Raw genomic sequence first — 27,799 nt, 5'->3', positions numbered from 1 at the left:
CTATTAAATGAAAGTGATCCTTATTTATACACTGCAAGAAAATCACTTGCATGGCTCTAATTACTTCATCCAGCGTCACATTGTCTACAAGTAACCGACATTGCAAAACTCGGTTTGTTTTTATGTAACGTATTCATCTATATTTACCCAGGTGACAGCTGGACAGCTGATGTAAGAGCGTTCCCGAAACATCAGATCGTCAGAGTCTATGTTAGGAGCCACTGGTATGCTACATACTTGAAAACACTGCTGAAGGTACAGCCATAAAGTGACTGTTCTGCATTATTTACCTCTGGGATTACAAAAAATTGCAGGAATCTGCCTATTCAGGAATGAGTAAAGTAAATTTATTGATGTCCTTTACCAATATGAATATTTGGGACATAATGAAGCATGTCTATATATGACTTGTTATGACCACACATACAACACATATGTGTAACACATGAACTATCATGCATACTGGGCCTCTTTGCTCCAGTAGCTGCATTATCGCCCTTTTTTATAGCATTGGCACACCAATGTTCATTCCAGCACAAGACACCACGAAGAAAAGTAAAGGAGTGAATTAGAAGGCATTTATTACACATGAAACCAAAAATCACAAAGGCACAGGTCATCAGACTTTATTGAGGCCCTGTACTGAATTCACATGATGCACAGAAAGATCAGGGAGCCGACTATGTGGCAAGACTTGTCCATGTAATCCAACAGAACAATCCAGAAATTGTGAAGAAAATAGTTTAAAAGCAAAGAATCTTTTTATACCAACATACCGGTAGTTAAAAACAATTTTATTTATTATTGAATTGTACTTATTTTGAGGTAAAAATCATATATTTTTTTCAATTAGTCTTTATTAAAAATATGGAATCCTTTTTTCTGTACATAACTAAGATGCTCTAGTAGCAGCCTGTGGAGTTTCTGGCTTTTCTGTAATCTGAGGAGTAAACGAACTCCTTATCTCTGCTCTCTAACATTATAAACACTCATTAAAGGGGTTGTCCAGGTTCAGAGCTGAACCCGGACATACCTCCATTTTCACACAGGCAGCCCCCCTGACTTGAGCATCGGAGCAGTTCATGCTCCTATGCTCTCCTTTGCCCTGCGCTAAATCACGCAGGGCAAAGGCATTTTCCAGAGTTCCGGTGATGTACCGGGCTCTCCATGGGGCTGCAAGGAAGCCCGGTGACATCACCGGCACTGATGGGCGGCCTTTAGCACTGCCGTAACCTGTAAAATGGCTAGGGCAGCGCTAAAGCACGCCCATCAGAGCCGGTGACATCACTGAACACACTGCCGGACGGAAGCTTCCGCCCGGCAGTGTGTTATTGTAAACAAAATAGCCTTTGCCCTGGGAGAGCATTGGAGCATGAGATGCTCCGATACTAACATCAGGGGTGCTGCCTGGGTGAAATTATGGTATGTCCGGGTTCAGCTTTGGAAAAAAGGCCTGAACAGGACGAAGGACTACCTTATCCTGATGGAAGACCAGAAAAGGCGACAGACATGACAGAGCCGTGAGTTCCGATACCCTACGGATAGAGGTGATAGCCACCAAAAATGCCACCTTGTAGGACAGGAAGCAAAGCGACACCTGCTGCAAAGGCTCAAACGGAGAAGACTGGAGAGCGTTAAGCACTAGATTAAAATCCCAAGGATCCAACGGAGGATGGAAAGGGGGAGCAGCATGCGCCACCTTCTGCAGAAAAGTCTGAAAGCGAAGCTAAATTCCTCTGAAAAAGAATGGAGAGAGCTGAAACTTGCCCTTTGAGGGAGCTGAGAGCCGGCCCCAATTCCATGCCTGCCTGCAGAAAAGACAAGAGACGCGGCAAGGAGAACTGAACGGGAGACAGCTGATGCCGCTTGCACCAACTGAAGTAGGACTTCCAAGTCTGGTGGTAGACCCGAATCATGGTCTAGACCACCGCCTCCGAGAAACCCCGAGCCTTTAGTACGGCGGCTTCAACAGCCATGCTGTTAAATGTAGCGACCCTAAATTCGGATGGAAGTTTGGCCCCTGCGACAGGAGGTCCTCCCGAAGAGGAAGACGCCAGGGTTAGTCGGCGATAACAGTGACTAGAGACGCGTGCCACACCCGTCACGGCCAGTGGGGGGGGTCCCGAGAATGACGGGCAGTCCTTCGGACCTGATCTTCCCGGAGGAGACGTGGAATGAGAGAAAGAGGCGGGAACACGTAAGGAAACATGAACCGATTCCACGGAATAACCAGCACATCGCATGCCAGGGCCCTGGGGTCCCTGGACCATGCGATGTAGTTCGCGACCTTGTTGTTGAAGCAGTAGGCCATGAGATCCATGTCTGGTCGACCAAACCTCTCGCTTATGGCTCGAAAGACCTGCCGGTGAAGAGCCCACTCCGGGATCGAGACGCTCCCGGCTGAGGAAGTCGGCGATCCAGTTGTCGACGCCGGGAATGTGAACTGCGGACACTGAGCTAAACCACCAGAACTGTTCAGATTTGGGATTTTTTAGTTCTAATAGTTCACTTTTAGATATGTTAATATAGAATCCTGCTATTTTACCAAAATATTAAAGCGGTTATTTATTAAGACCAGAGTTTTAGACACCGGTCTTAATAACCCCAACTTCAGCACCGGTCTAAATGTAAGCGAGATTCCTTGCTGGATTACATTTAGACCATTTTCTACGCCTAAAATGGGCATAGAAAATGATGAATGAGCTGGGCCTGCTGATCTGTCCCCTTTCCCGCCCAACACACGGCAACTTTTTTTTTAGACCTGGCGTGAACGGGGAATAGCCGCAGATGGTGGTGCAAACCACCAACGTAGTAATTTACGTGAGGTGGTCAGGGAGGGGTTTTAATGCATTCCATAGGACTGCGGCTGCAGGCTTCTTATTTCTGTTCAGTCTGTAACCTCCCTCTGTGCAATTCTGAGTGCAAATCTAAGCTCGTCTGATGGATTTCAAACTGAATGGGACTAAGCAGTCTGCAATGTATGGGGATACATTCAGGCTTCAGAAGACCAACCGAGTAAAGTGTTTTAACCCCTTTTTTTTACTCATATAATAACGTTTAAGCCCCTTAGGGGGTCACAATCTGGAATCTTTTGATCCCTTGTCCCATTCACCCTAATATAGATGTATTAGAGTGAGGCCTCATGCACACGACTGTTGTGTGTTTTGCGGTCTGCAAATTGCGGATCCGCAAAACACGGATGGCGTCCGTGTGTGTTCCGCAAATATGCGGAACGGCACAGACAGCCATTTATATAATGGCCTATTATTGTTCGCAAAACGCGTACAAGAATAGGACAGGTTATATTTTTTTTGCGGACCACGGAACGGAGCAGCATATGCGGACAGCACACTGAGTGCTGTCCGCTTCTTTTCTGGCCCCATTTAAGTGAATGGGTCCACATTCAAGCCGCAAAAACTGCGGATTGGATGTGGACCAAAACAACGGCCGTGTGCAATGAGGCCTTTGAGTCGCATTCAGGGATGAACATAGCCTTTCTGCTGCCTATGGCGAAAACTTTCTGCTGCCTATGGCCCCTACCTGGTGCTGCCTGAGGCGATCGCCTCACCTGGCCTCATTGGTGGTGCACCGCTGGTGGCATTATACTGCGCTCTCTGCTGAGCCATGCCTCGTGCACAGTTCAGCAGTAAGCTTACCATGGCAGGCCTGGAAAGCTTCAGAAGACATGATCGAAACCTTTAAATATGCATAAATAAGCTTTAGGAGGGAAGAGTTTTTAATAAAAAACCACCACAAGAGCAAGGGGACACGATCTAAAATTAGTTGGGAGGGAGATCAGAACCAATGTCAGAAAATATTGTTGAACCTGAAAGAGTAGTTCAGGTTTTGAACAAATTTCCAGCAGCTATGGATGGGAAATCGAGAGTAAGTGAATTTAAACCTGCCTGGGATAAACACATGTCTATCCCAAGATAACTACCTAATGACTAGATGGACTGTGTGGTCTTTTTCCACTGCCAGTCTTCTATGTTTCTATGTAAATGAGAAGAGTTAAGAATTTAAAGGTGAGATATAATAAATTTAGCACTTTTCATCTGTCTGTCCAGTATCCTGAGCTGCTTGCCAACTCCAGGAAAGCATGTTGGATCACTTGCGGCTTCTCCTTGTTAGTGAATGGCGATGGAGAGATGTTTAGACACATCCTGAACTTCCTGAGACTGGGAAGCCTCCACCTTCCATCCGAGTTCATGTAAGTAAAAAGAGCTCCGTGCTGACTCCTACTCTTTTGTATTTTTTTTTTTTTGTTACACAAAAGAAAATGTACGCACAAAATGGCAGCATTAAGCACAACCATCTCATAATACGTCTAGTAAAACTCCCACAGGAGAACTTTATGTCCTTGATTGTTCATTCTGAAATGTGCTGTGATTTAGCAATCATCACTAGATGGCAGTGTTTAGTGCCATTGCCTGGTGTTCTGTATACTGTGGAAAATGAATGCACATGTACAAAGACCCAATTTACAGTTGCCATTTTGATGCAGTAAACTAAAGAGTGGAGACGTTTGAAAACTTTGTAAATGTTTTGAGGCAGATTTTTTTCCTTCCCCATAAAAAAAAACGCAAAAAAATGTTGACCACAGGTGACCATTGCAGTAAATATATTTACTGATAAAGAATGATTCCTTAAGGAGCACTTGTAGGAATCGGTCATTCGGACTACAAGGCGCACTGCCACTTTCCCTCACTTTTGGAGGAAAAAAAGCATCTTATAGTCTGAAAATATGGTACCCATATCATGAACTATGAAATGTGCAGCTGTGCGATATATTCACTACATCCTGATGCAGTACACAGTCAGGGCACAGTGCACTGGAAGAAGACCAGGGAGGGTGAGTACAGCCAGCACAGCGCTTCCCTCACCGCTCCCTTCTCCTTCCACATGCTAATTAACGTTTCCATAATGGAATCGGTCATTAACATTCGGGCTATAAGGCGCACTTCCACTTTCTCTCACTTTTGGGGGGGAAAAGTGTCTTATAGTTCGAAAAATATGGTACCCATATCATGAACTACTAAATGTTTTAATTTCTCAAGTTTTTTTAAAACATGAGGTTGTCTGCCCTGGTTAGCATCAATGTCTTTTACTTTCACACTAAATGTGTCATGAATCAGTTGTATTATTCATGGCTGTTCCTTTCTTTGCAGAGAATGGGACATTCTTTGTCAGGAAGTAACAGAGTTTCAAATCCCATCCCTTGTGAAAGCTCTATATGAGTGCAAGGCTTACAGGTAATAGGGACATTTATTTCATCTGTATCCAAAGGTAACCACCAGATATTCCCAGATACTACATTGATGGCTTGTACTTGGCATCAGCTGATCAGCAGAGTGAAGAGGCATTGTCATTTCCCTGTAGTATTTGGTACAGTAATGTCCGTATGAGTGTGCTGGTGCTCAGTCACACTCATCCATTTGTTGACCTGCAGTTCCAGACATATCTGCAGGCATATGAACATTGATGTGCAGGGACGAGGCCATGGCATTCCTGTAAGAGTAGCCCAGGCTGATACTTAAGGCCCCTTTACATTACTAGATGTAGCAGATGATTGTCGGGAGCTATCTCCTCCACAGTATGGGGAGAAGCTCTCTCTGCCATTGTTCGCCATATCGAATCATTGTTTACTGGCAGCAGATCGCTGTTTAGACGCCACAATCTGCTGCTGGCAAACAACTATTTAGGTGACCGCGGAAACGTTCATGTTTTCTTTTGTTCATCGGGTAATCGCCAGAACCTTTACATTGGCAGATAATCGCTAATGAGCAATGCTACGAACACTTGTTAGCAATTTTCTGACCAATGTTCGGCCAGTGTAAAGGGGCCTTAAGTATATAACAGGAGAGGTAGGCGTTCCGCTGTCATGATGCAATTACTGCCGAAAAGGTCATTGTTTTATTTTCCGGAGTTCTGTTTTGATAAAACTCATTTCTCGCCCATTCCATTGGGGGACACAGACCATGGGTATAGCTTAGGCCACCACTAGGAGGAGACACTATGCAAATAATAAAAAACAGCTCCTCCTCCACTGGCTATACCCCTATGCTCCAACAGGAGGACCTCAGTTTTAGCTTAGTGTCGGATAAGGAGGTGACACTCCTGCTCCTGCAGGGTTGTCCCTGTAGTTTTTTCTTCTCCTGTTTGTTTTTTTCTAAACAGAGGACGCAGGGTCGCATGGTGCGTCCCTGGTCTCTCAGTGGAGCGAGCGCCGGGGTCGAATGGCCGTCCCCGGCTACCTCCTCTTCCCCCCAGAAGATAAGTGGAACCTGGCTCGACCTGCAGCTCCGGTGGCCTACCAGATCCGTTGCTTGAGAAAGACCACACAGGTAGAAACGTCGCAAAGTGTTGGTGAATAAATTTTTGAAAGAATCAAGACTGGAGAGTGCTGCGGTTTCTTTTACAAATGTACCAGATCCGGGGTCACCTAGTCCTGCCCTCTATCCAGTGCACTGCCACTCCTTGTGCCAGATGACTGAAGAGGTGACCCCATGCTGGTCCGGAACAGAGGGTGAAGACTGCAGGACTCTGATAAGTACATCGGCTCTCCTGCAGCTCCCCCTCACCCCGTGCTCACACTGTGACACGATTGTTTAGGGCTTACATGTGAGAGGGCCGGCTGGTTGAGAGGGAGGAGGGATTCCTTCTTGCCCCCTGTATCCTGGCGGTGGGCGCCATTTTCGGAGCCGGGGTCTGTCTTTTTTCATATTCCCGCGCGTGGGATTTTTTTGCCGCGATTTCTGGGACGCGACTGGGGGGCGGAGCCTATCGCGTCAGCTCCGACGCTTCCGCTTTGCATCAGCGCCTCTCCACGCTTGACTGCTACTCCAGCTCCTCACAGGTCACGGTAGGACTGATAGTGTTCTGCAAAACTTTAGGAGACCCTGACTCCGGGATTGCCGCCATCATGCCAAGACCTGGGGCCTCCCAAAAATCGAAAGCGACACTTCAGGTCCCACTGGGATCCTGTAAGGTCTGCTGCTTGCTACTATCGGTTACAGGCTCCTGTGACTCTTGCCTTGCCTCGAGACAGGATCATCCACCGCCTCCTCCCCCTCCACCAAACCAGCCCAGTTCCTCCTCCGTCCCTTCGGAGCCCGCGGAGCCCTCTTGGGCCTCTGCCATAGCTAGGGCGGCCGCGGACTTGGCCCAAGTATCGCGGGCGGCCATGGCCTTTATGGAACGCATGGCGGCCACTGATCCTCCGCCTGCGGTGCCTGTCCGGCTCGGACGAGGACACGGAGCCGGAACCTTCACCTAAGCTCTCCACCATGGTGGCAGACTTGGTCACGGCGGTACGTGACACCTTTGACATCCAGGGGGAACCTCCTTCTACTAGTAGCCAGGAATTCCCCCTCTTCCACTGCAGAAAACCAGAGGCTGTCACATACCCCATTCATGGCGAGTTCGCCAAGGTCATTTCTAAGGGTTGGGAACGCCCTAATCACCGTTTTTCTGCTACATGGCGCATGGATACTCTTTAACCTTTCCCGGCAGATAACGTGCAGCAGTGGTCTTCTCCTCCTAAGGTTGACCCGCCGGTGGCCAGATTGGCTAAGAATACGGCAATACCAGTCCTGGACGGGTCCTCCCTACAGGACTCCGTTGACAGGCGTTTAAACTCTCTTTCCAAAGCCATCTTCTCTCTGACGGCCACAGGTCTGCGGCTCGCGTTCGCCTCGGCCTGGGTAGCCAGGGCGCTTTCGGTGTGGTTGCAGCGCCATCATCAGGACCTCGCGGAGCAGGATGCCTCTGCGGACACCCTAAACTTCATCCTCCAGATGTCCCAGGCGACAACATTCCTCTGTGAGGCCTCATTGGACGTCAGCACTCTCTTTGCGCGGATTTCGGCCCTCTCGGTCACGCAGCGCAGGGAGGTCTGGTTGAAGGTCTGGGATGCCGACGCTTCCTCCAAGAGCTCCCTCGCTAACCTCCCCTTTGAGGGCTCCAGGCTTTTCGGTGCTAAGCTGGATGAGATTATCTCTGACGCTACGGGGGGCAAGAGTACACACCTGCCCCAATCTAGATCCAAGCGCGCCTTCAGAGCTCGCCCCTCTGGCTCTAGAAACCAGTCCTTTCGGTTCTTCTCCTCCTCCAGGTCTGCGACAGCCCCCTCCTCCGGCGGCTCTCAAGACTCCCGCAAGAAGCCTTCATTTAAGCCTCAACCTTCCTGGCGCCCGTAGGCACAGTTCCAGGGGAGTTCTGCCCGCCCCGCGGTTCCCAAGCAGTCCTCCGCCTGAAGGGGCGCCCCCACCGCTTGCGGTGGGGGGCCGTCTGCTCTCCTTTCAGCATGTCTGGAGAGCTCACGTTCAAGACGCCTGGGCCCTGGAAATTGTAACTTCCGGTTACAAGATAGAATTTGTTTCCAGATATCCGGAACGTTTCTTTCAGTCTCGTGTTCCGGGGCATCCGGCCCAAGCCTCAGCCCTTTTACAAGCGGTTTCTTCCCTTCTGGTCAGGGGAGTAGTTGTCCCAGTTCCGCTGGAGGAACAGGGGGCAGGTTTCTACTCAAATCTCTTTGTAGTGCCAAAGAAGGAGGGATCAGTGCGTCCGGTCCTAGACCTGAAGCTGTTAAACAAGTCCCTGCGGGTGCGGAGGTTCCGGATGGAATCCCTCCGCTCCGTTATTGCTTCTCTTCTTCCAGGGGAGTTCCTCGCGTCGGTGGACATCCGAGACGCCTATCTGCATGTACCTATCGCAGAATCTCACCACAGGTTCCTGCGCTTCGCCATTGGCGACCGTTGGCGACAGCCCTGCGGGTATTCACAAAGATCTTGGCGCCAATCATGGCGCTTCTCTGTACCAGGGGCATATCTCTGCTGCCCTACCTGGACGACATTCTGATAAAGGCTCCCTCTCGTCCCCAGGCCGAAGACAGCGTCAGGATCACTGTTCAGACTCTGCAACAGTTCGACTGGCTGATCAACTTCCCGAAGTCCTCTCTCCATCCTTCCCAGAGGGTGACCTTCCTGGGGATGATTATGAACACTACTGCAGCCCGGGTGTTCCTCCCGGATTGCAAGTTCTCAAGGATACGGGAGTCGGTGTCTCGCCTTCTACATTCCCCATGTCTCTCCATCCGGGAGTGCATGCAGGTTCTGGAACTTATGGTGGCCTCATTCAAGGCAGTCCCCTTTGCCCAGTTTCACACTCGGCCTCTGCAGCAGGTGATCCTGTCCTTCTGGGACAGGACATCGAGGGGTCTGGACTCTCGGATCCGCCTTCCTCCTCGAGTTCGCATGGAACTCCCATGGTGGCTGTCCCCTCAGAATCTGACTTCGGGAAAATCCTTCCTCCCAATCTCGTGGACAGTAGTCACCACCAATGCCAGTCTCCTGGGTTGGGGCGGCGTTCTCCAGGCTCGGACGGTTCAGGGGGTGTGGTCAGAAGTGGAAGCCCGTCTTCCGATCAACATATTGGAGCTCAGAGAAATTTTCCTTTCTCTGGCTCATTGGACCCCCCTCCTAACGGGTGTCCCGGTAAGGATCCAGTCGGACAATGCCACAGCCATGGTCTACATCAATCATCATGGCGGAACCCGCAACCGGCCGGTGATGCAGGAGGTGAAGAGGATCCTCCAGTGGGCGGAGGCTCACTTTCCAATATTGTCTGCAGTATTCATCCCAGGGGTCGAAAACTGGACGGCGGATTTTCTCAGCCGCAACAGGGTGGATCCGGGAGAGTGGTCTCTGCATCCGGACGTATTTGAGGACCTCTGTCGCCGTTGGGGCCGCCCGGACGTGGACGTGATGGCCTCCAGGCTTAACAACAAGGTTCCCATGTTCCTGGCCCGAGCTCGGGATGTCTCTGGTGGACGCTCTGGTGTCTCTGTGGCAAGACTTCGCACTCCTCTATGTCTTCCCACCATTGCCTCTACTTCCAAAGGTTCTTCGCAGGGTCGCGGCAGAAGGAATCCCGACCATCCTCATCGCCCCCGATTGGCCTCACAGCGCCTGGTTCTCGGAGGTCACTCGGACGGTGGCGGACATTCCGTGGCTTCTTCCTCTCAGGGAGGACCTACTGTCTCAAGGACCTCTCACACCAGAATTTACAACCACTTTGTTTAACGGCGTGGCTGTTGAGACCACCATCTTGAAGAAGAAGGGCTTCTCGGACTCTGTCGTGAAAACCATGATCAAAGCCAGGAAACCAGCTTCCTCCCGGATATACTATCGTACCTGGAAGGCCTCTCTTGCCTTTTCCCCTTCATTTCTCCGTTTCGGTGGTCATCTCCTTTCTCCAGTCGGGTCTGGAGATGGGAATGTCCCTGAGCTCTCTGAAGGGTCAGGTCTCCGCTCTGGCCATTTTCTTTCAGCGCTCTCTGGCTCTGCTAGGTCCGGTGAGGACCTTTCTGCAGAGGGTGGCGCATTCGGTCCCTCCGTATGTCCCTCCTCTGCCCCCCTGGGATTTGAACCTGGTTCTGTCTTCTCTTCAGGCGGATCCTTTTGAGCCCCTGAGGGACATTTCCCTGAGTTTTCTCACCTGGAAGGTGGTCTTTTTGGTGGCCATCACCTCTATCAGGAGGGTATCGGAGCTGGCCGCCCTTTCCTCCAAGGAGCCCTTTTTGGTCTTCCACAAGGACAAGGTGGTATTGCGCCCTGTCCCTTCCTTTTTGCCCAAGATGGTCTCCGCCTTCCACCTTAATGAGGACATAGTCCTGCCATCCTTTTGCCCCGCTCCGGCAAACCCCAAGGAGCGCGCTCTCCATTCTCTGGATGTTGTCCGTGCTTTACGGGTGTACCTGTCGGTTACTGCCCCTTTTCGCCGCTCAAACTCCCTTTTTGTGGTTCCTGAGGGGCCTCGTAAGGGTCTGGCGGCCTCCAAGGTCACTGTGGCTCGGTGGATTCGGTCGACTATTGCCATGGCCTATCTATCCCGGGGTAGGGTTCCCCCAGCGGGGGCCTCCTGGGCCAGGCGCAACCGAGCTTCTACATCACAACTTTGTAAGGCGGCCACCTGGTCGTCCTTACATACCTTTACAAAGTTCTACCAGCTGCACTCTTTGGCGTCGGCTGATTCTGCCCTAGGGCGCAAGGTATTGCAGGCTGTGGTTCCTGTTTAACCGTTGGACGTTTTCCCTCTGGATGTGCTGGTCTTCCCACCCCATGGACTGCTCTAGGACGTCCCATGGTCTGTGTCCCCCAATGGAATGGCCGAGAAAAGGAGATTTTTTGTGAAACTCACCTGTAAAATCTTTTTCTCGTCTTTTCCATTGGGGGACACAGCTCCCACCCATTCTTGTCTGTTGCAGGAGGGGTTGGTTCTATTCTAGTGGGACCTTATGGTTAACGGCCCGATGGCGGTGTTCCTTGGTTCTGCTTTTCTTTGTTAATATTTGGTTTTTGATCTCCTTCTCCTACTGCTTTTGCACGCACTGAGGTCCTCCTGTTGGAGCATGAGGGTATAGCCAGTGGAGGAGGAGCGTTTTTTTATTATTTGCATAGTGTCTCCTCCTAGTGGTGGCCCAAGCTATACCCATGGTCTGTGTCCCCCAATGGAAAAGACGAGAAAAAGATTTTACAGGTGAGTTTCACAAAAAATCTCTTTTTTACTGCAGTTTAAAGGCTATGTACACTTTCAGGGGCAATTTTTTTTTTTTTTATGATTGCATTTTACTCATTTTGGGCTAAAAATAATTTTTTCAATTAATCTTATTAACCCTTAGGATACCGTTTTTTTTTTTTTTCGTTTTCATTTTTCTTCCCTATTTTCCCTTTATATTTCCGGTCACATAGCTGTATGAGTGCTTATTTATGGTGGGACAGGGTGTACTTTCTAATGCCACATTTAATTATGGCATAAAATGTGGTGGGAAGCGGTAAAAATATTTCAAATGGGGTGGAATTGGAAAAAAAAACACAATTCCTCCACCGTTTTAAGGGTTTTGTTCCCATGGGTTTTTTTTTTACGGCAAAACTGACCCATGCCCTTCATTCTTTGCGTCAGTCCGATTACAACGATACCCCATGTGTATAGGTTCTTTATGTCTAAATAGTGTAAAAATAAATTTTAACTTTGATAATTTTCTTTTTTACATCACCATAATTTGATCCCCATAACTTTTTTACACTTATGTATACTGAGCTGTTTTAATCACATTTTATTACATTTTTTGGGGGGGGTAAGAGAAGCAATGAAAAATATTTTTCTATTACGCCATTCGCCATATTGGATTTTTTTTTTTCTATTTTAATAGTATGGGCGTTTTCGGTCGTGGTGATGCCCATGATGTTTATATTTATTGTTATTTAAGTATTTTATATTATACGGAAAGGGGGGTTATTTAAACTTTTGTATTTTATTTTTTATAATTTTTTTTTATTTTTTTGTGTGTTGACTTTGTGGCCCATTTTAAATTTTAATTTTGGTCTATCAGGGATTTTTAAAATGCCATTTAAAGAGGACCTTTCACCGATTCTTACCCTATGAACCTACTATACAGATATGTAGAGCGGCGCCCGGGGATCCCCCTGCACTTACTATTATCCCCGGGTGCCGCTCCGTTCTCCTGCTATGTCCTCCGGTATCTCCGCTCACTAAAATAGTAGGCGGAGATACCAGTCCCTAAGTTATGGTAGGCGGAGTCTGCCCTAGCGCTGGCCAATCGCAGCGCAGAGCTCACAGCCTGGGAGGTTATTTTCTCCCAGGCTGTGAGCTCTGCAATGCGATTGGCCAGCGCTAGGGCAGACTCCGCCTACCATAACTTAGGGAACGGAGATACCGGAGGGCATAGCAGGAGAACGGAGCGGCGCCCGGGGATAATAGTAAGTGCAGAGAGATCCCCGGGCGCCGCTCCACATGTCTGTATACTTAGTTCATAGGGTAAGAATCGGTGAAAGGTCCTCTTTAAACTCAATTTTGCTCATTTCTTATCCTGGCCTGCCATCTGGTTGCCAAAATAAGAATTGCAGCATGAACACTATGAGCCTCATCAGCGAGGCTGAAAGAGTTCAGCACAAGTACCGATGCCCCAATTGGCCACACGGGGCATCGGTAGAAAGCGTGGAAGCGCGAGCTTCTGGGTTTTTGTGCATTTAGATGCCTTGACCTCACTTGGTCACGGCATTTGAACCATTTTATTACCGAGATCAGCTTTATTGCCAGTCACGGTAATTAACTGCAGGTCTCTGCTGTTTGAAACAGCAGAGATCTGCCGGCCATGGCGCCCGCTGCACGTGTGAGCGGGCGCCATGTTCACACATCGATCCATCCCCGTACATGTACGGCGCAGGTATCGAGCGGGTTAAAATATTGAGCTGTTTTGTCAAAAAAGGATTTAACTGTTTTTCTACCAGTGTGAATTGTACTTTTTACTTTCAGTTTGTGTCCACTCTACTACCCCTTATCTCTAATTTACTAACAGGTCATAAACACTTATTTAACCCTTTCTACGCCGGCCAGTTTTCACCTTCCTGCCCAGGCCATTTTTTGCAAATCCGACATGTGTCACTTTGTGGTAATAACTTTGGAAGGCTTTTATTTATCCAAGCCATTCTGAAATTGTTTTCTCGTGACACATTGTACTTCATGATAGTCCTAAGTTTGAGTCAATATATTTCACTTTTATTTATGAAAAAATCCAAAATTTACAAAAAAAATTGAAACATTCGCAATTTTTCTGCTTTTATAACAGAAAATGATACCTCATAAAATATTTATTACTTAACATTCCCCATATGTCTACTTTATGTTGGCATCAGTTTGTAAATGTCATTTTATTATTTTAGGACGTTAGAAGGCTTCGAAGTTTAGAAGCAATTCTTAAAATTAGGGATGTCCCGATACCGATACCAGTATCGGTATCGGGACCGATACCGGGCATTTACCACTGCCGATACCTGTGCACCGCTTCTATGTGTCCGTCCGCAGCCCCTGCATCTCCCACAGCTAACAGCTTCACAGGCAGCAGCAGGCAGTGTAATTGGAGCCTAGAGTGGAAGCTAGCCCCACCCCTCCCCGCCCTCCAACCAATCAGAGGCAACCAGCACTGACTCACAGCACAGGGAGCGTAGTGCAGAGACTCAGAGAATCGTCTGACAGTTTATTAGTTAAAAGAATCCAATGAGTCACAGACCGTGTCACCGAGTCCCTGCCAGGCTCCCTGCTCTGCGGCAACCTGTAAGTCCGTCCGGGGGAAGGGGGCGCATTATTAGCATAGCATGTAGTGGAGCTGTGTGTGTACAGGGTGCATGTAGCAGAGCAGGAAGTCTGGGGTGACACAGTCTCTGACTCATTCGATTCGTTTTAACTAATAAACTCTCAGACGATTCTCTGAGTCCCTGCAATAACTATAATTACATCAGTCTGCTCCACTGCATTCACTGCAGCAGAGCTGTGTTTGCCTGGAGCGAGTCCCTCTAAAAGTGATAGTGTCTGTCTTCTATGGCCCTGGTCCTTCCCTTCCTGCCTGCAAGCTGCACATTGATCTCTAAAAGCAGGCATTAGGGCAAGAAGAAATATACATTACTGTATGATGGCCACAAGACCATTATACTGAGGAGGGGGGCTTCAAAAATTGTTGTCCTGACTCCTTACAGTAGCGTCTCCTTGTGGCTGCCCCCATACAGTGTAACGTCTCCTTGTAGCTGCCCCATACAGTATAACGTCTCCTTGTGGCTGCCCCCATACAGTATAACGTCTCCTTGTGGCTGACCCCATACAGTATAACGTCTCCTTGTGGCTGACCCCATACAGTATAACGTCTCCTTGTGGCCCCCCATACAGTATAACGTCTCCTTGTGGCCCCCATACAGTATAACGTCTCCTTGTGGCTGCCCCCATACAGTATAACGTCTCCTTGTGGCTGACCCCATACAGTATAACGAATCCTTGTGGCTGACCCCATACAGTATAACGTCTCCTTGTGGCCCCCCATACAGTATAACGTCTCCTTGTGGCCCCCATACAGTATAACGTCTCCTTGTGGCCCCCATACAGTATAACGTCTCCTTGTGGCCCCCCATACAGTATAACGTCTCCTTGTGGCCCCCATACAGTATAATGTCTCCTTGTGGCTGGCCCCCATACAGTATATAACGTCTCCTTGTGGCTGCCCCCCATACAGTATAACGTCTCCTTGTGGCTGCCCCCCATATAGTATAACGTCTCCTTGTGGCTGCCCCATACAGTGTAACGTCTCCTTGTGGCTGCCCCCATACAGTATAACGTCTCCTTGTGACTGCCCCCATACAGTATAACATCTCCTTGTGGCTGCCCCCATACAGTGTAACGTCTCCTTGTGGCTGCCCCATACAGTATAACGTCTTCTTGTGGCTGCCCCCCATACAGTATAACGTCTCTTTGTGGCCCCCATACAGTATAATGTCTCCTTGGAATGTTATAGTTCTGTTTTTGGGCCTTTTGGTTGGTCAGTGGTCAGAAAATACATGTGTGTGTATTTTATTGTTAAAATTAGTATCGGTAATTGGTATCGGTGAGTACTTAAATAAAAGTATCGGTACTCGTACTCAGTCTTAAAAAAAATGGTATCGGGACATCCCTACTTAAAATGTTTAAGAAAATTTCCAAAACCCACTTTTTAAGGACCAGTTCAGGTCTGAAGTCACTTTGTTGGCCTTAGATAGTGGAAACCCCCCATAAATGACCCCATTATAGAAACTACAACCCTCAAGCTACTCAAAACTGATTTTACTAACTTTGTTAACCCTTTAGGTGTTCCACAAGAATTAAAGGAAAATGCATTGCCTGTTAGTGTACACAGAGTAATACACTAACAGGTTGCCTAGGAGACCCAGCCTGAGGCTGGATCTCCTGGGCACCCAAAGAAGGCAGGTCCATTGGGTCCCCGCCACCCGCAGCAAACCCCTTCTATGTCGCTGTCAGCATTGACCGCGGCATAGAAGGGGTTGATGCGCCGGCATCGGGGTTTTCCTGCACCTGCCCGATCAGCAGGCCGTAATAGTACGGCGCTGGGCGGCAAGTCATGTCACGCTGTGCCGTACTATTACGGCGCTGGTCGGGAAGGGGTTAAGGCCACATTCTTATCAGTAAGATAACGATTGAGCTATGAGTGTTTATACGGTCAGATCAGAGATAAAGAGCCAGTCAGCTGAGCTGTCTGCTAGTAAGACTCATATCCTGCTACAAGATAAACATAAGGCTGTACAAAGAGTGGTTCAACATTTTTTAACCCCTTCAAGACTGCCATACGGCTATATACGTGCTATCTGAACATACCCCGTGCAGATAGCACGTATATAAACGTCATGGCAGCTCTTTAATCCAAACGCTGCAAAGCGATTGGATTAAAGCTTCTGTCCCTGCACTGCCGCCATCACGGACAGTGCAGAGCCCAGTAATGCCGGCAAGGGACCAATCAGAGTGGTCCCTTGCTGACGATAGCTCCGATTGCTTAGTCTGTGCAGACTAACCAATCTGAGCGCGGCAGTGTTAAAATGCCGGTTTCAGGCTCTGATCTGCACTCTGCAGATCACAGCCTGAAATCAGGTACCATATGCTCCGTGCCCCCAATCTGTGCCCCCTTCTGTGCGCCCTGCCTCCAGCTTTGCCGGCCGTGCACTGTGTATGTGCCGGCAACTTTGCCCGCCTGCCCCCATCCATGTCCCCTGCCATCTGTGTCCTCTCCCAAGCTCTCATCTGTGCCCCCTTGTGTGGTGCCCCTGCTGTATCTGATGGCAGCGGCTTTGTTCCTGAGCCGCCACTATCAGCAGCGAGTGTCAGCTGTATGCTGACACTCTGCTGTAATCCCTTAGATCAGTGATAGGCAAACTGCGGCTCTCCAGCTGTTGCAGAACTACTACTCCCAGCATGCAAAGACTACCTACAGCTTTCAGCCTACAGCAGGGTATGGTGGGAGTTGTAGTTTTGCAACATCTGGAGAGCCGCAGTTTGCCTATCACTGCCTTAGATGATGCTTTTAGCGGCATCCAAGGGGTTAACAGAGGGAGGAGGCTCCCTTTCTCAACCATCGGGCTGACGCACTGCGATGGCAGCGGCCCGATGGTTGCCATGCCAATCGGACGCCTTGCAAAGGCGTCCAGTGTTGCCATCTATGAGTATAAAACTGATAGTATTATGCTTTGCAATGCAAGAGCATTGCAAAGTATAGTACAGCCACTAGCCCCACTGGATCTTTAAGATCCAAGTGGGACTTGATTAAAAAGTGTGAAAATAAATAAATATGTAAATTAAAAATTAAATAAATTGCCTTTTCCTATAATCGCTCATTTATAAGAGATTAAAAAAATAAAAGTAAACTACACATATTAGGTATCACCGCGTCTGTAACGACTGGCTCTATAAATACACTCACCTAAAGAATTATTAGGAACACCATACTAATACGGTGTTGGACCCCCTTTTGCCTTCAGAACTGCCTTAATTCTACGTGGCATTGATTCCACAAGGTGCTGATAGCATTCTTTAGAAATGTTGGCCCATATTGATAGGATAGCATCTTGCAGTTGATGGAGATTTGAGGGATGCACATCCAGGGCACGAAGCTCCCGTTCCACCACATCCCAAAGATGCTCTATTGGGTTGAGATCTGGTGACTGTGGGGCCATTTTAGTACAGTGAACTCATTGTCATGTTCAAGAAACCAATTTGAAATGATTCGAGCTTTGTGACATGGCGCATTATCCTGCTGGAAGTAGCCATCAGAGGATGGATACATGTTCTCATTCTGTTTACGCCAAATTCGGACTCTACCATTTGAATGTCTCAACAGAAATCGAGACTCATCAGACCAGGCAACATTTTTCCAGTCTTCAACAGTCCAATTTTGGTGAGCTCGTGCAAATTGTAAACTCTTTTTCCTATTTGTAGTAGAGATGAGTGGTACCCGGTGGGGTCTTCTGCTGTTGTAGCCCATCCGCCTCAAGGTTGTGTGTGTTGTGGTTTCACAAATGCTTTGCTGCATACCTCGGTTGTAACGAGTGGTTATTTCAGACAACGTTGCTCTTCTATCAGCTTGAATCAGTCAGCCCATTCTCCTCTGACCTCTAGCATCCACAAGGCATTTTTGCCCACAGGACTGCCGCATACTGGATGTTTTTCCCTTTTCACACCATTCTTTGTAAACCGTAGAAATGGTTGTGCGTGAAAATCCCAGTAACTGAGCAGATTGTGAAATACTCAGACCGGCCCGTCTGGCATCAACAACCATGCCACGCTCAAAATTGTTTAAATCACCTTTCTTTCCCATTCTGACATTCAGTTTCGGAGTTCAGGAGATTGTCTTGACCAGGAGCACCCCCCTAAATGCATTGAAGCAACTGCCATGTGATTGGTTGACTAGATAATTGCATTAATGAGAAATAGATCAGGTGTTCCTAATAATTCTTTAGGTGAGTGTATATCACATGATCCACCCCGTCCGATAATCGCCATAAAAGAACAATAAATAAAAACTGTCAAAAAAGCCATTTCTCGTGCATGGCATTGGGGGACACAGCACCATGGGTATATGTCCAACTACCACTAGGAGGCACTAGACACAAAAAGTGTTGGCTCCTCCCCGTTGGGCTATACCCTCTCCACAGGCACAAGGCTATTCAGTTTTTGTCTAGTGTCCGTAGGAGGCAGACCTGTCCTGCTTTTTTGCAGGTCCTGCTGTTTATTTTTTATTTTATTCTTTATTCTTTTTTTCTCTCTTCTGAAGGTCTCGGTGATCTCCACCGTTATACCTGCTGCAGGCTGGGGCTCCATCGTGTTCCACCTTAGTTGCCCCCCCCTGCGGGCGCGTACTTCTGTACCATCGCCGGTCACCCAGTCCCCACAGACTGCATCCGCAGTGGCTTGCCGGCATTCCCACGGTTCCCGTGTTGAGTCTGCCGAAGGGGTGACCCTGCGGCGCCCGAAGACATCAGATGGTGAGTATAGTGAGTATACTCCCCTGTCCCTGCCCCAGGGTTAGGTTCCCTCCTGTGGCCAGGGGGGTGGGATCCACCTTAGCTGGGGGTCCTGGGAAGCTTCCATATTCCTCCACCTTTCTCTTCCCCCTTGGTTGGTCTTTTCTCTCCTCCCTGGCCACACAGTCCAGGCGTCGCTTCTCCTGGGCCTTCCCCGCTACTTTAGTCCCCGGCTTTTGCAGGGACTAGGCCTCATCTTCCATGGCCCGTTCCCGGCTCCCAGGTGCTCTTTTTGCCCTGTTCCGCCCACCCCCAGGCGTCGCCCCCCCCCCCCCCCCCCCACCCTCCTCACCTAGTTTCGTGGGTCCGGAGGCCCCTCGGTCGGCCGCGATTCGTCCCGCCCCCCTCGCTCCATTCCCGGCCGCCTCATAAATCGAGGCCCCGGCTTTTGGGCCTGCTAGGCCGCGATCTTCCCGGCCCCTCCTCCTTGCTTCCCGGGCTTTTCTGACCCCGCCCGGCCCTCGGGAGGGGCTATCTCCTCCACCCTTTACTGGTCTAACGTGGTTATCTAGTGAGGGGAGACCTTCCAGTGGATAGATCCTCAGTTTAAAAGAACTGCAGACCCCCTTTAGGTCATTGTCCTATGTACTGTGTGAAGGCAGCTAATGCTGTACATAGGGATCACTCAAGGTTCCCCCCCACCCCTCCTCAATTGCTTCATTTCTCCTGCAGCCTCTATAGCTGCTGCAGCACCTCTTTGGGGAACATGGCATCCGGGTCCAGATATGACAGCCTCTGCTGGCTGCTCTATGAGGGTCGCCTCTCCTCGGATCGCCACGTCTTTTCACGTGCGTCCGCTGTCTACGAAGGCTGCCATGCGGTCGGCCTGTCCCTGCTTGTGTGCAGTACCTCTTTCCAGACCCCATTGTGTCCCCTGACCAAATCCTTTTGTGTAGGTCCCTTCTGAATGGTCTCCCTCTTTGTCAAAGCCATGGGAACCTTGTCCGACTCTCCCAATCCTGGCGGAGTTGCTGGACCGCTACCTACCCAATTGCGGCCACCTATGCCCTCCCAGGGTCCTCCCTGCAGATGAGGCATGCTCAGATACCGGGTCCGACAAGGGGTAGCTCACAGTACAACCTCGGGTGGTCTCAACAGGATTCCACCCCTCCTCGGCATCCTCGGGTCCTCCCCAGGACAGGCCTGAGGCTGGTGACGAATCCTTTCCCGTCACCCCATCCGTTGCCTCGGGGGACACCTCTGCACCGATTCCCTCGGAACAGAGCATCAGGCGGTCTTCCTCCATACAGAAGCCTCTGGGAGGTCAAGACTAACGTGCACGGAGGAACCTCTCCTACCCAGGGTTGGTATCCCCTCTAGTGGATTTTCGGATGGCGCTCCCCTGACTGCACAGGTATTCAACCGCACAGGTAAGGCAGCCGTCCCCGTGTTTAGCATAATGAGTCACCTACTTGGTGTCTCTGGTACGTACGCCTTCTCCTTAACAGGGGGGTACCTGCACCACTGCCATAGGCTGTACCTGACAAGCCTTCCTGGTTCCCCTATACCAGGGGCTATGCTCTACACATTTGAGAGTGTTTCCACCGGGTCCCCATCCTGGTGCTGGTGTTCGCCACTCTACCTCATAACAGGGGGTCCCTGTTCTTGGCAAGCGCCTCCTGTTGGTTGGTAAGGAAAAGCAATTATATATGGCTGTTTCCATCCGCCTTGCTCTTTTTCATAGGTAGAGTACCTACACCTACTCCAGATGCTGAAGCCATTACTCCTGGCTGGCTCTATGGTGTTCCATGCGGCACTATTTCTCCCTTCCGGGCGAGATACACAGGCCGCCTTCAATTGCCTTGGCAATTGCACCTGTCTGTTCCCAGCCACTTTGCTCCTTTCATAGGTAGAGTACCTACACCATCTCCTGATGCTGTAGCCGATACCTCTGGCTGGCTCTATGGTGTTCCATGCGGCACTATTTTTCCCTTCCGGGCGGGATATACAGGCCGCATTCAATTGCCGTTGCAATTGCTCCTGTCTGTTCCCAGACTTTTTTTGCTCCCTTTCTTAGGCAGAGTACCTACACCATCTCCGATGCTGTAGCCAATACCCCTGGCGGGCTCTATTGTGTTCCATGCGGCAACATTTCTCCCTACGGGCGAGATATAGAGGCCACTTTCAATTGCCGTAGAATTGCCTCTGTCTGGTTCTAGTCGGCACCAAGCTGCCACCTTGGTCCCTTCATGGTAGAGTACCTGCACCATTTCCTGATGCTGTAGCTGTTGCTCCTGTCTGGCTTTATGGTGTACCATGTGGAATTTTCTCTCCCTTACCGGACGAGATATTGAGGCCTTCTCCAATTGCCGTGGTCATTGCACCTACCTCATCATAGTGTGCACCAAACGGCCATCTTACTCCCTTCATAGGTAGAGTTCCTGCACCGTCTCTGATGCTGCAGCCGTTACACCTGTCTGGCTCTATGGTGTACTATGCGGCCCTGTTTACCTTTTTTTCAGGCGAAATAGAGGGCCTCCTTCAGTTGCCATTTCACCTACCTGATTGTAGTGTGCACCTGTCTTGTTTTTTGTGGTACTGTGCGGCCCTATTTTCCCCTTCCCGGGCGGAATATAGGTACCATTGCTAACGCGGTGCTGTTGCACCTCTCTGGTTCTAGGGTGCACCTTGTGGCCACATTGCTCCGATCTTAAAGGTAGTACCTCTACCATCTCCAGATGCTGTACCCATTACACCTTTCTGGTCGTTTTCTGCACTACGCAGCCATATTTCTACTTTACAGGTTGAGTACCTGTACCCTCCAAATGCATTAGCATTCCCAGATTCTGTGGCTATGTTTCCACTCTCCTTAGACATGCAGCCACTTTCCCTATATTTTAGGCGTGTGGTTGTATTACTCAAGGTGCTGGGCCCTATGGTGCAATCTGTGGCCCATACAGTTTCTGTATTACTGGGTGCTTTCTGCCCCCAGGTTCTAATCTGTGCTGCGGATGTTGGTTTCACCCTTTTGGTTCTTCCATACATCTCCACTCCGTTTCTGTCGTGCTCAATGGTCTCCTTGTACTTCTCAGGGCACTGTCTACAACAGGCCATCCTGGTTCTGCATGTGCATGGTTACCATATCTGGCAGGGGTGGGCCAGCCCAACCCCCACCTTGTCGGTCTAGTGCTACTTATTGTAGCTCCAGTATATGGCTGATCTGTTCTGATCTGGCGGGTGGTCCACATACAACCATGCTCCCTACACCATGGCCAGGTGGTTGTTGGCCTTTGTGCTAGGGTTGCTCTTGCCATCTCTATAAGGTACTACGGTTGCTGCGCTTCGCGTTACCCCATGTTATAGAGGAGTACTCGCGTTGTTTCCTATTACAGAGTGGCCTATTCCTGGTGGAGTACAGGGATCTCCACTGGATCTTCTACCTTGTTGGGGCACGTAGCTGGTGAGCATCGGCCGCTGCAGCAGTTTTCGGTCATCGCTGGATGTCCTCTGCCACATGGAATCCTTCTGGGGTCATCAGCATTTTTCATCGCTGGCCGTCCTCCCTGACGGGTCAGGGACAGGACCACTGAGCGCCACACACCTGCCTGGTAGGTAATTTTTCAGCTGGTTGCTCTGGCATCGGACAGGGTCCCGTAGTTCCTTCTGGGTCCAGGTGTTCTCTGTATTCCCTTATATTCTCTGCTTAGTTGTACTACATGACAGAGGGGCAGTCCCCTTGGACCTTGCCGTCGTTTGCACCTGTCAGGTACTTTCTCCCCCCTGGGAGTTTTCAGTACGCCGGTCGCGGCTGGTTTCTACATTTCTGTGTAGTCTCACCCGGTTTTTTCATGGCGACTTCTGCATTCCTTATGCATATGGATGTCTGTCAATTTAGTGTACTTCCCGAGCTGCTGTACTTGTCCTCTCTGGGACAATGTATACAGTTTGCTAGTCACTGTTCTTGGAATGGGTAGTTGTCCATGGCCAATGTCCCTTCCCCTATGGTAGTTTCATCTCTCCTTTCCTGGATATTCTGGCTTGCGTTGTCTTCTGGTGGTTCAGCTCCTGGTTCCTTGTGAGCCCATCCCGGGTACTCCTTCTGGAGTCCCTGGTCCCCGTTTGTTTGACCACTCAGGTTCTGCATGGCAATCGTTTTTTTGGGGGGATCGGGGCCTGGGTTGATTGTTCCCTTTATGGGTTCCAATAACCTTGTGGTCTTCTTGGGATTCGTGTCTCTTTTCCCATCCTCCCACGTCAAGTACCTGGTATTGAGTGGCTTAGCACAACGGTTTGCAATTCCGCCGTATGGTCTCCTTCGGGAGGGACCTCCTCCTGTTGTAGAACCTTTCCTCCTTAGGCGGTTGGAGTACTCTCCTTCTACTTCCATGTCTTTCAGTCCAGTGTGTCCTGCTGAGATTTCCTGGGCCTGTATCTGGTTCCTTTTTTCCCTGATGCTTCACATGCCCAGAGTTTCCTCTGGTCTTACGCTTCACAGTGATATCTTGTTTTCCGAGGCTTGGGCCTCATCTCCTGTTTATGGGACGCAGGTCTTACTCTTTTTTCCTGGCTTTTACCTACAACCCCCTCCTTCTCCAAGGGTTGGTGGTTTCCTCTAGCAGCCTTGGGTTTTCGCCTTTTAAATAGGGCGCATAACTTCATCATCTGCCTTGCGATGAGGGGAGACCTGCTCCCTTCACATGTGAGCCTTGCTACGGCTTCACTCACTCGTTTGGCTTCCAGTACTTGTTTCCTTTCTCCCCTGGCCTGTCAAGGGTTGGCCACAGGTTTTTTTTTTCGCTCTTTGGGTCTGAGACAATTTAGAGCGTTAGGTAGTCCCAACACGCGGTGCTGTCCTAATTTTTTCTCCAGCCCTTGGCTGAGCTCGGTGTTCCCTTTTGCCACCTTCGTGCATTTGGGATTTTCTTCCAGGCATTTTTCCTGGGGTGCTGACAGTCTTCTCTGATTCTTCCTTGAGGTTTCTTCCTTGTTATGGAACCTCTTGCCCATTCCGTGTTTTCTACTGTTGGGTCACATGGTTCTCCTGCACCTGTATACCCAACCGGTGGCATGGCTGTTCTTTTCCCACCCTCGGGGACTGCTTTGGGACGTCCCATGGTGCTGTGTCCCCCAATGCCATGCACGAGAAAATTGGATTTTTTGTACTCACCGTAAAATCCTTTTCTCGTAGTAGGCATTGGGGGACACAGATCCCACCCTATGTTTTTACTTCCGATTTTCCGGGCTGGTCTCTTGATCTTTCCCGGTACGGGAGTTGTTGGTTCCTTGCTTTTTTTCTCTCTCCTACTGCTTTTTGTACAAACTGAATAGCCTTGTGCCTGTGGAGAGGGTATAGCCCAACGGGGAGGAGCCAACACTTTTTGTGTCTAGTGCCTCCTAGTGGTAGTTGGACATATACCCATGGTGCTGTGTCCCCCAATGCCTACTACGAGAAAAGGATTTTACGGTGAGTACAAAAAATCCAATTTTTTGTCACCTTATATAACAAAAAGTGCAACACCAAGCGATCAAAAAGGCGGATGTCCCACAAAATGTTACCAATAAAACAGTCACCTCATCCCGCAAAAAATGAGCCCCTACCTAAGACAATGAGTCAAAAAATAAAAAAGCTATGGCTTTCAGACTATGGAGACACTAAAATATCATTTTTTGGGGTTTCAAAAATGCTATTATTCTGTAAAACTTAAATAAATAAGAAAAAGTATACATATAAGTATTGCCATGTCTGTAACCATTTGCTCTATAAAAATGTCACATGACCTAACCCCTCAGATGAACTCTGTAAAAACAACCAATTTTTTGATCACCTTGCCCCATAAAGTGTAATAATGAATTATCAAAAATGGTACCAATAAAAATGTCAACCCTTTCTGCAAAAAATGAGCCCCTGCACATGACGATCGGCAGAAGAATAAAAAAATATGGTGTTCAGAAAATGGAGACACAAAAACATAATTTGTTTTTTTGAAATGCTTTATTATGTAAAACTGAAACAAACAAAAACAAAAAAAGTTGAGATATTTGATATCATTGCGTCCGTACCAACCTGCTCTATAAAAATAGCACATAATCTAAGGCTACTTTCACACTACCGTTCAGAGCGGGTCCGTCTGATGTCTGCTCAGACGGATCCGCTCATATAATGCAGACTTGGGATCCGTTCAGAACGGATCCGTCTGCATTATATTGTAGAAAAAATTCTAAGTGTGAAAGTAGCTTCAGACGGATCCGTCCAGACTTTACATTGAAAGTCAATGGGGGACGGATCCGTTTGAAAATTGAGCCATACTGTGTCAACTTCAAACGGATCCGTCCCCATTGACTTACATTGTAAGTCTGGACGTATCCGCTTGCCTCCGCACGGCCATCCGCTTGCTGAGCGGAGCGGAGGCTGAACGCTGCCAGACTGATGCATTCTGAGCGGATCCGCGTCCACTGAGAATGCATTAGGGCTGGACGGATGCGTTCGGGGCCGCTTGTGAGCCCCTTCAAACGGAGCTCACAAGCGGACACCCGAACGCTAGTGTGAAAGTAGCCTAATCTGTCAGATTAATGTTGTAAAAAATAAAAATGGTGCCAAAACAGCCTTTTTGGGAGTTTCTACTGTAATGGTGCATCAGGGGGGCTTCAAATGGGACATGGCATCTAAAAACCAGTCCAGCAAAATCTGCCTTCCAAAAACCATATGGCGCTCCTTTTTTTCTGCACCCTGCCGTGTGCCCTTACATCAGTTTACGACCACATGTGGGGTGTTTCTGTAAACTGCAGAATCAGGGTAATAAATATTGAGTTTTGTTTGGCTGTTAACCCTCGATGTGTTAAAGAAAAAATTGATTAAAATGGAAAGTCTGCCAAAAAAGTGAAATTTCATCTCCATTTTCTTTTAATTCTTGTGGAACACCTAAAGGGTTAACAAAGTTTGTAAAATCAGTTTTGAGTAACTTGAGGGGTGTAGTTTCTGCAATGGAGTCATTTATGAGGGGTTTCCACTATGTAAGCCCCACAAAGGGACTCCAGAACTGAACTGGTCCTTAAAAAAGTGGGTTTTGGAAATTTTCTTAAAAATTTTAAGATTTGCTTCTAAAATTTTAAGCCTTCTAACGTCCTAAATTTTTTTAATGACGTTTACAAAATGATGCCAACCTAAAGTAGACATATGGGGAATGTTAAGTAATAAATATTTTATGAGGTATCACTTTCTGTTTTAAAAACAGAAAAATTTAAATTTTTCAAATTGTGGATTTTTGGTAAATTTAAGATTTTTTTCATAAATAAAGGTAAAATATATTGACTCAAATTTATGACTATCATAAAGTACAATGTGTCACGAGAAAAAACAATCAATCTCAGAATGGTTTGGATAAGTAAAAGCATTCCAAAATTAATAGCACATAGTGATACATGTCAGATTTGCTAAATTAGACGTGGTCACAAAGGTGAAAAATAGCTTGGTCTTGAAAGGGTTAATGAAGAACAATAAAAATTAAAAAAAATGATTTTTATTTCATAATGAGAACATAAAAAAAAGTGTCCCCAAAGGTGTACATAGTCGTTAAAGTTATATCAATAACTGCTCCTCAGTCTTTGCTTTCTTGATTTCCAGAAGTCCCCCCTCCCCCCCAACAAACAAAAATCTATAGTGTTTTAAGTAAATTAAAACATGAGAGAATTGCAGATTGATCCACTATAAGGGCTCATGCACACGACAGTATTTTGCGTTCAGTATACTGGACGTTTTTTGAGTTCAGTATACGGAACATATACTGAACCATTCATTTCAATGGTTCAGCAAAAAATACTTAAGTGTCTCCGTGTGCATTCCGTTTCAGTATTTCAGTATTTCCGTGCAGTGAAAAGATAGAACATGTCCTATTCTTGTCCGCAAATCACGGTGCTTGGCTCCATTCAAGTCAATGGGTCCGCAAAAAAACTGAACACATACGGAAATGCATCCGTATGTCTTCCGTATCCGTTCCGTTTTTGCTGAACCATCTATTGAAAATGTTATGCCCAGCCCAATTTTTTCTATGTAATTACTGTATACTGTATATAGCAAACGGAAACACAACGGAAACAAAAAAAACGGAACAACGGATCCGTAAAAAACGGACCGCAAAACACTGAAAAAACAATACTGTCGTGTGCATGAGGCCTAAAGGACACTGGTATGTTGAGGCCTTTTAATTGCCATTATGTATCTTTTTTTGCTGTGTTTTGATAGTTTAAATATTAATTTGCTAAATTTGTTCTGCAGATTGTGGGTTAAAGGACGCAGATGTGCCCACCACTTAGAGGATCCTAAACTGGAGGTGACTTGTTTCTTGTGTCTATTTGTGTAAATTTTCACACTTTGCATTAAGTCCTATGTAAAATGTAGTGTGTTGTTTCCCAAGATGATCCCAGATGTTAGATTCTTTGTTGTACTAAGTCCTGCTCTTTATATTGATCAACCTGCTAAAAAGGAAGCAGATATAATCAGCAGGGAGCTGCCTCTATTAGGATGTAAATGAGAATAATATGCATTTGTATTGGTCACATAACGCGACAGGTGGTCAGTGTAATTGGTATATAGAATGATTGTATCCGTCACTCAGAGGGAGGAGAATGGAAAGTGAACAGACATAAAAGAACCAAGTGCAGGCTATCGCATCCGTCAAGACTATGTTTCCGTACTCTAGAGAGAAAATATTATCATAATGAACATTACCCCACTGCAGCCCCCTCATTGCTGTCTTGGGTTCAGTGACAAACTTCCCTCTTTTTAATGCAGACTGAAATGTGCCTCCTTACTTAGGCTACTTTCACACTAGCGTTCGGGTGTCCGCTCGTGCGCACCGTTTGAAGGGGCTCACGAGCGGCTCCCGAACGCATCCGTCTGGCCCCAATGCATTCTCAGTGGAGGCGGATCCACTGAGAATGCATCCGCCTGCCAG

The 27,799-nt window shown here is 48.2% G+C and overlaps 1 protein-coding gene across 1 annotated transcript in view; it reads left to right on the top strand.

Annotated features, from left to right (window-relative positions):
* The window catches only part of KCTD19 (potassium channel tetramerization domain containing 19), a 57,771-nt gene that overhangs the window by 24,153 nt on the left and 5,819 nt on the right, over positions 1-27,799 (top strand). Inside the window, exons 8-11 of the mRNA XM_040408954.1 lie at positions 159-255; positions 4,068-4,210; positions 5,169-5,252; positions 27,121-27,175. Coding sequence (XP_040264888.1) covers positions 159-255; positions 4,068-4,210; positions 5,169-5,252; positions 27,121-27,175 — 379 coding nt within the window. The remainder of the gene's footprint in view (positions 1-158; positions 256-4,067; positions 4,211-5,168; positions 5,253-27,120; positions 27,176-27,799) is intronic.

The sequence above is a fragment of the Bufo bufo genome, chromosome 10, assembly GCF_905171765.1.
Source record: "Bufo bufo chromosome 10, aBufBuf1.1, whole genome shotgun sequence".
Classification (NCBI taxonomy): domain Eukaryota; kingdom Metazoa; phylum Chordata; class Amphibia; order Anura; family Bufonidae; genus Bufo; species Bufo bufo.
Note: the sequence above shows the minus strand (reverse complement) of the source record. Positions and strands in the feature narration are given on the sequence as shown.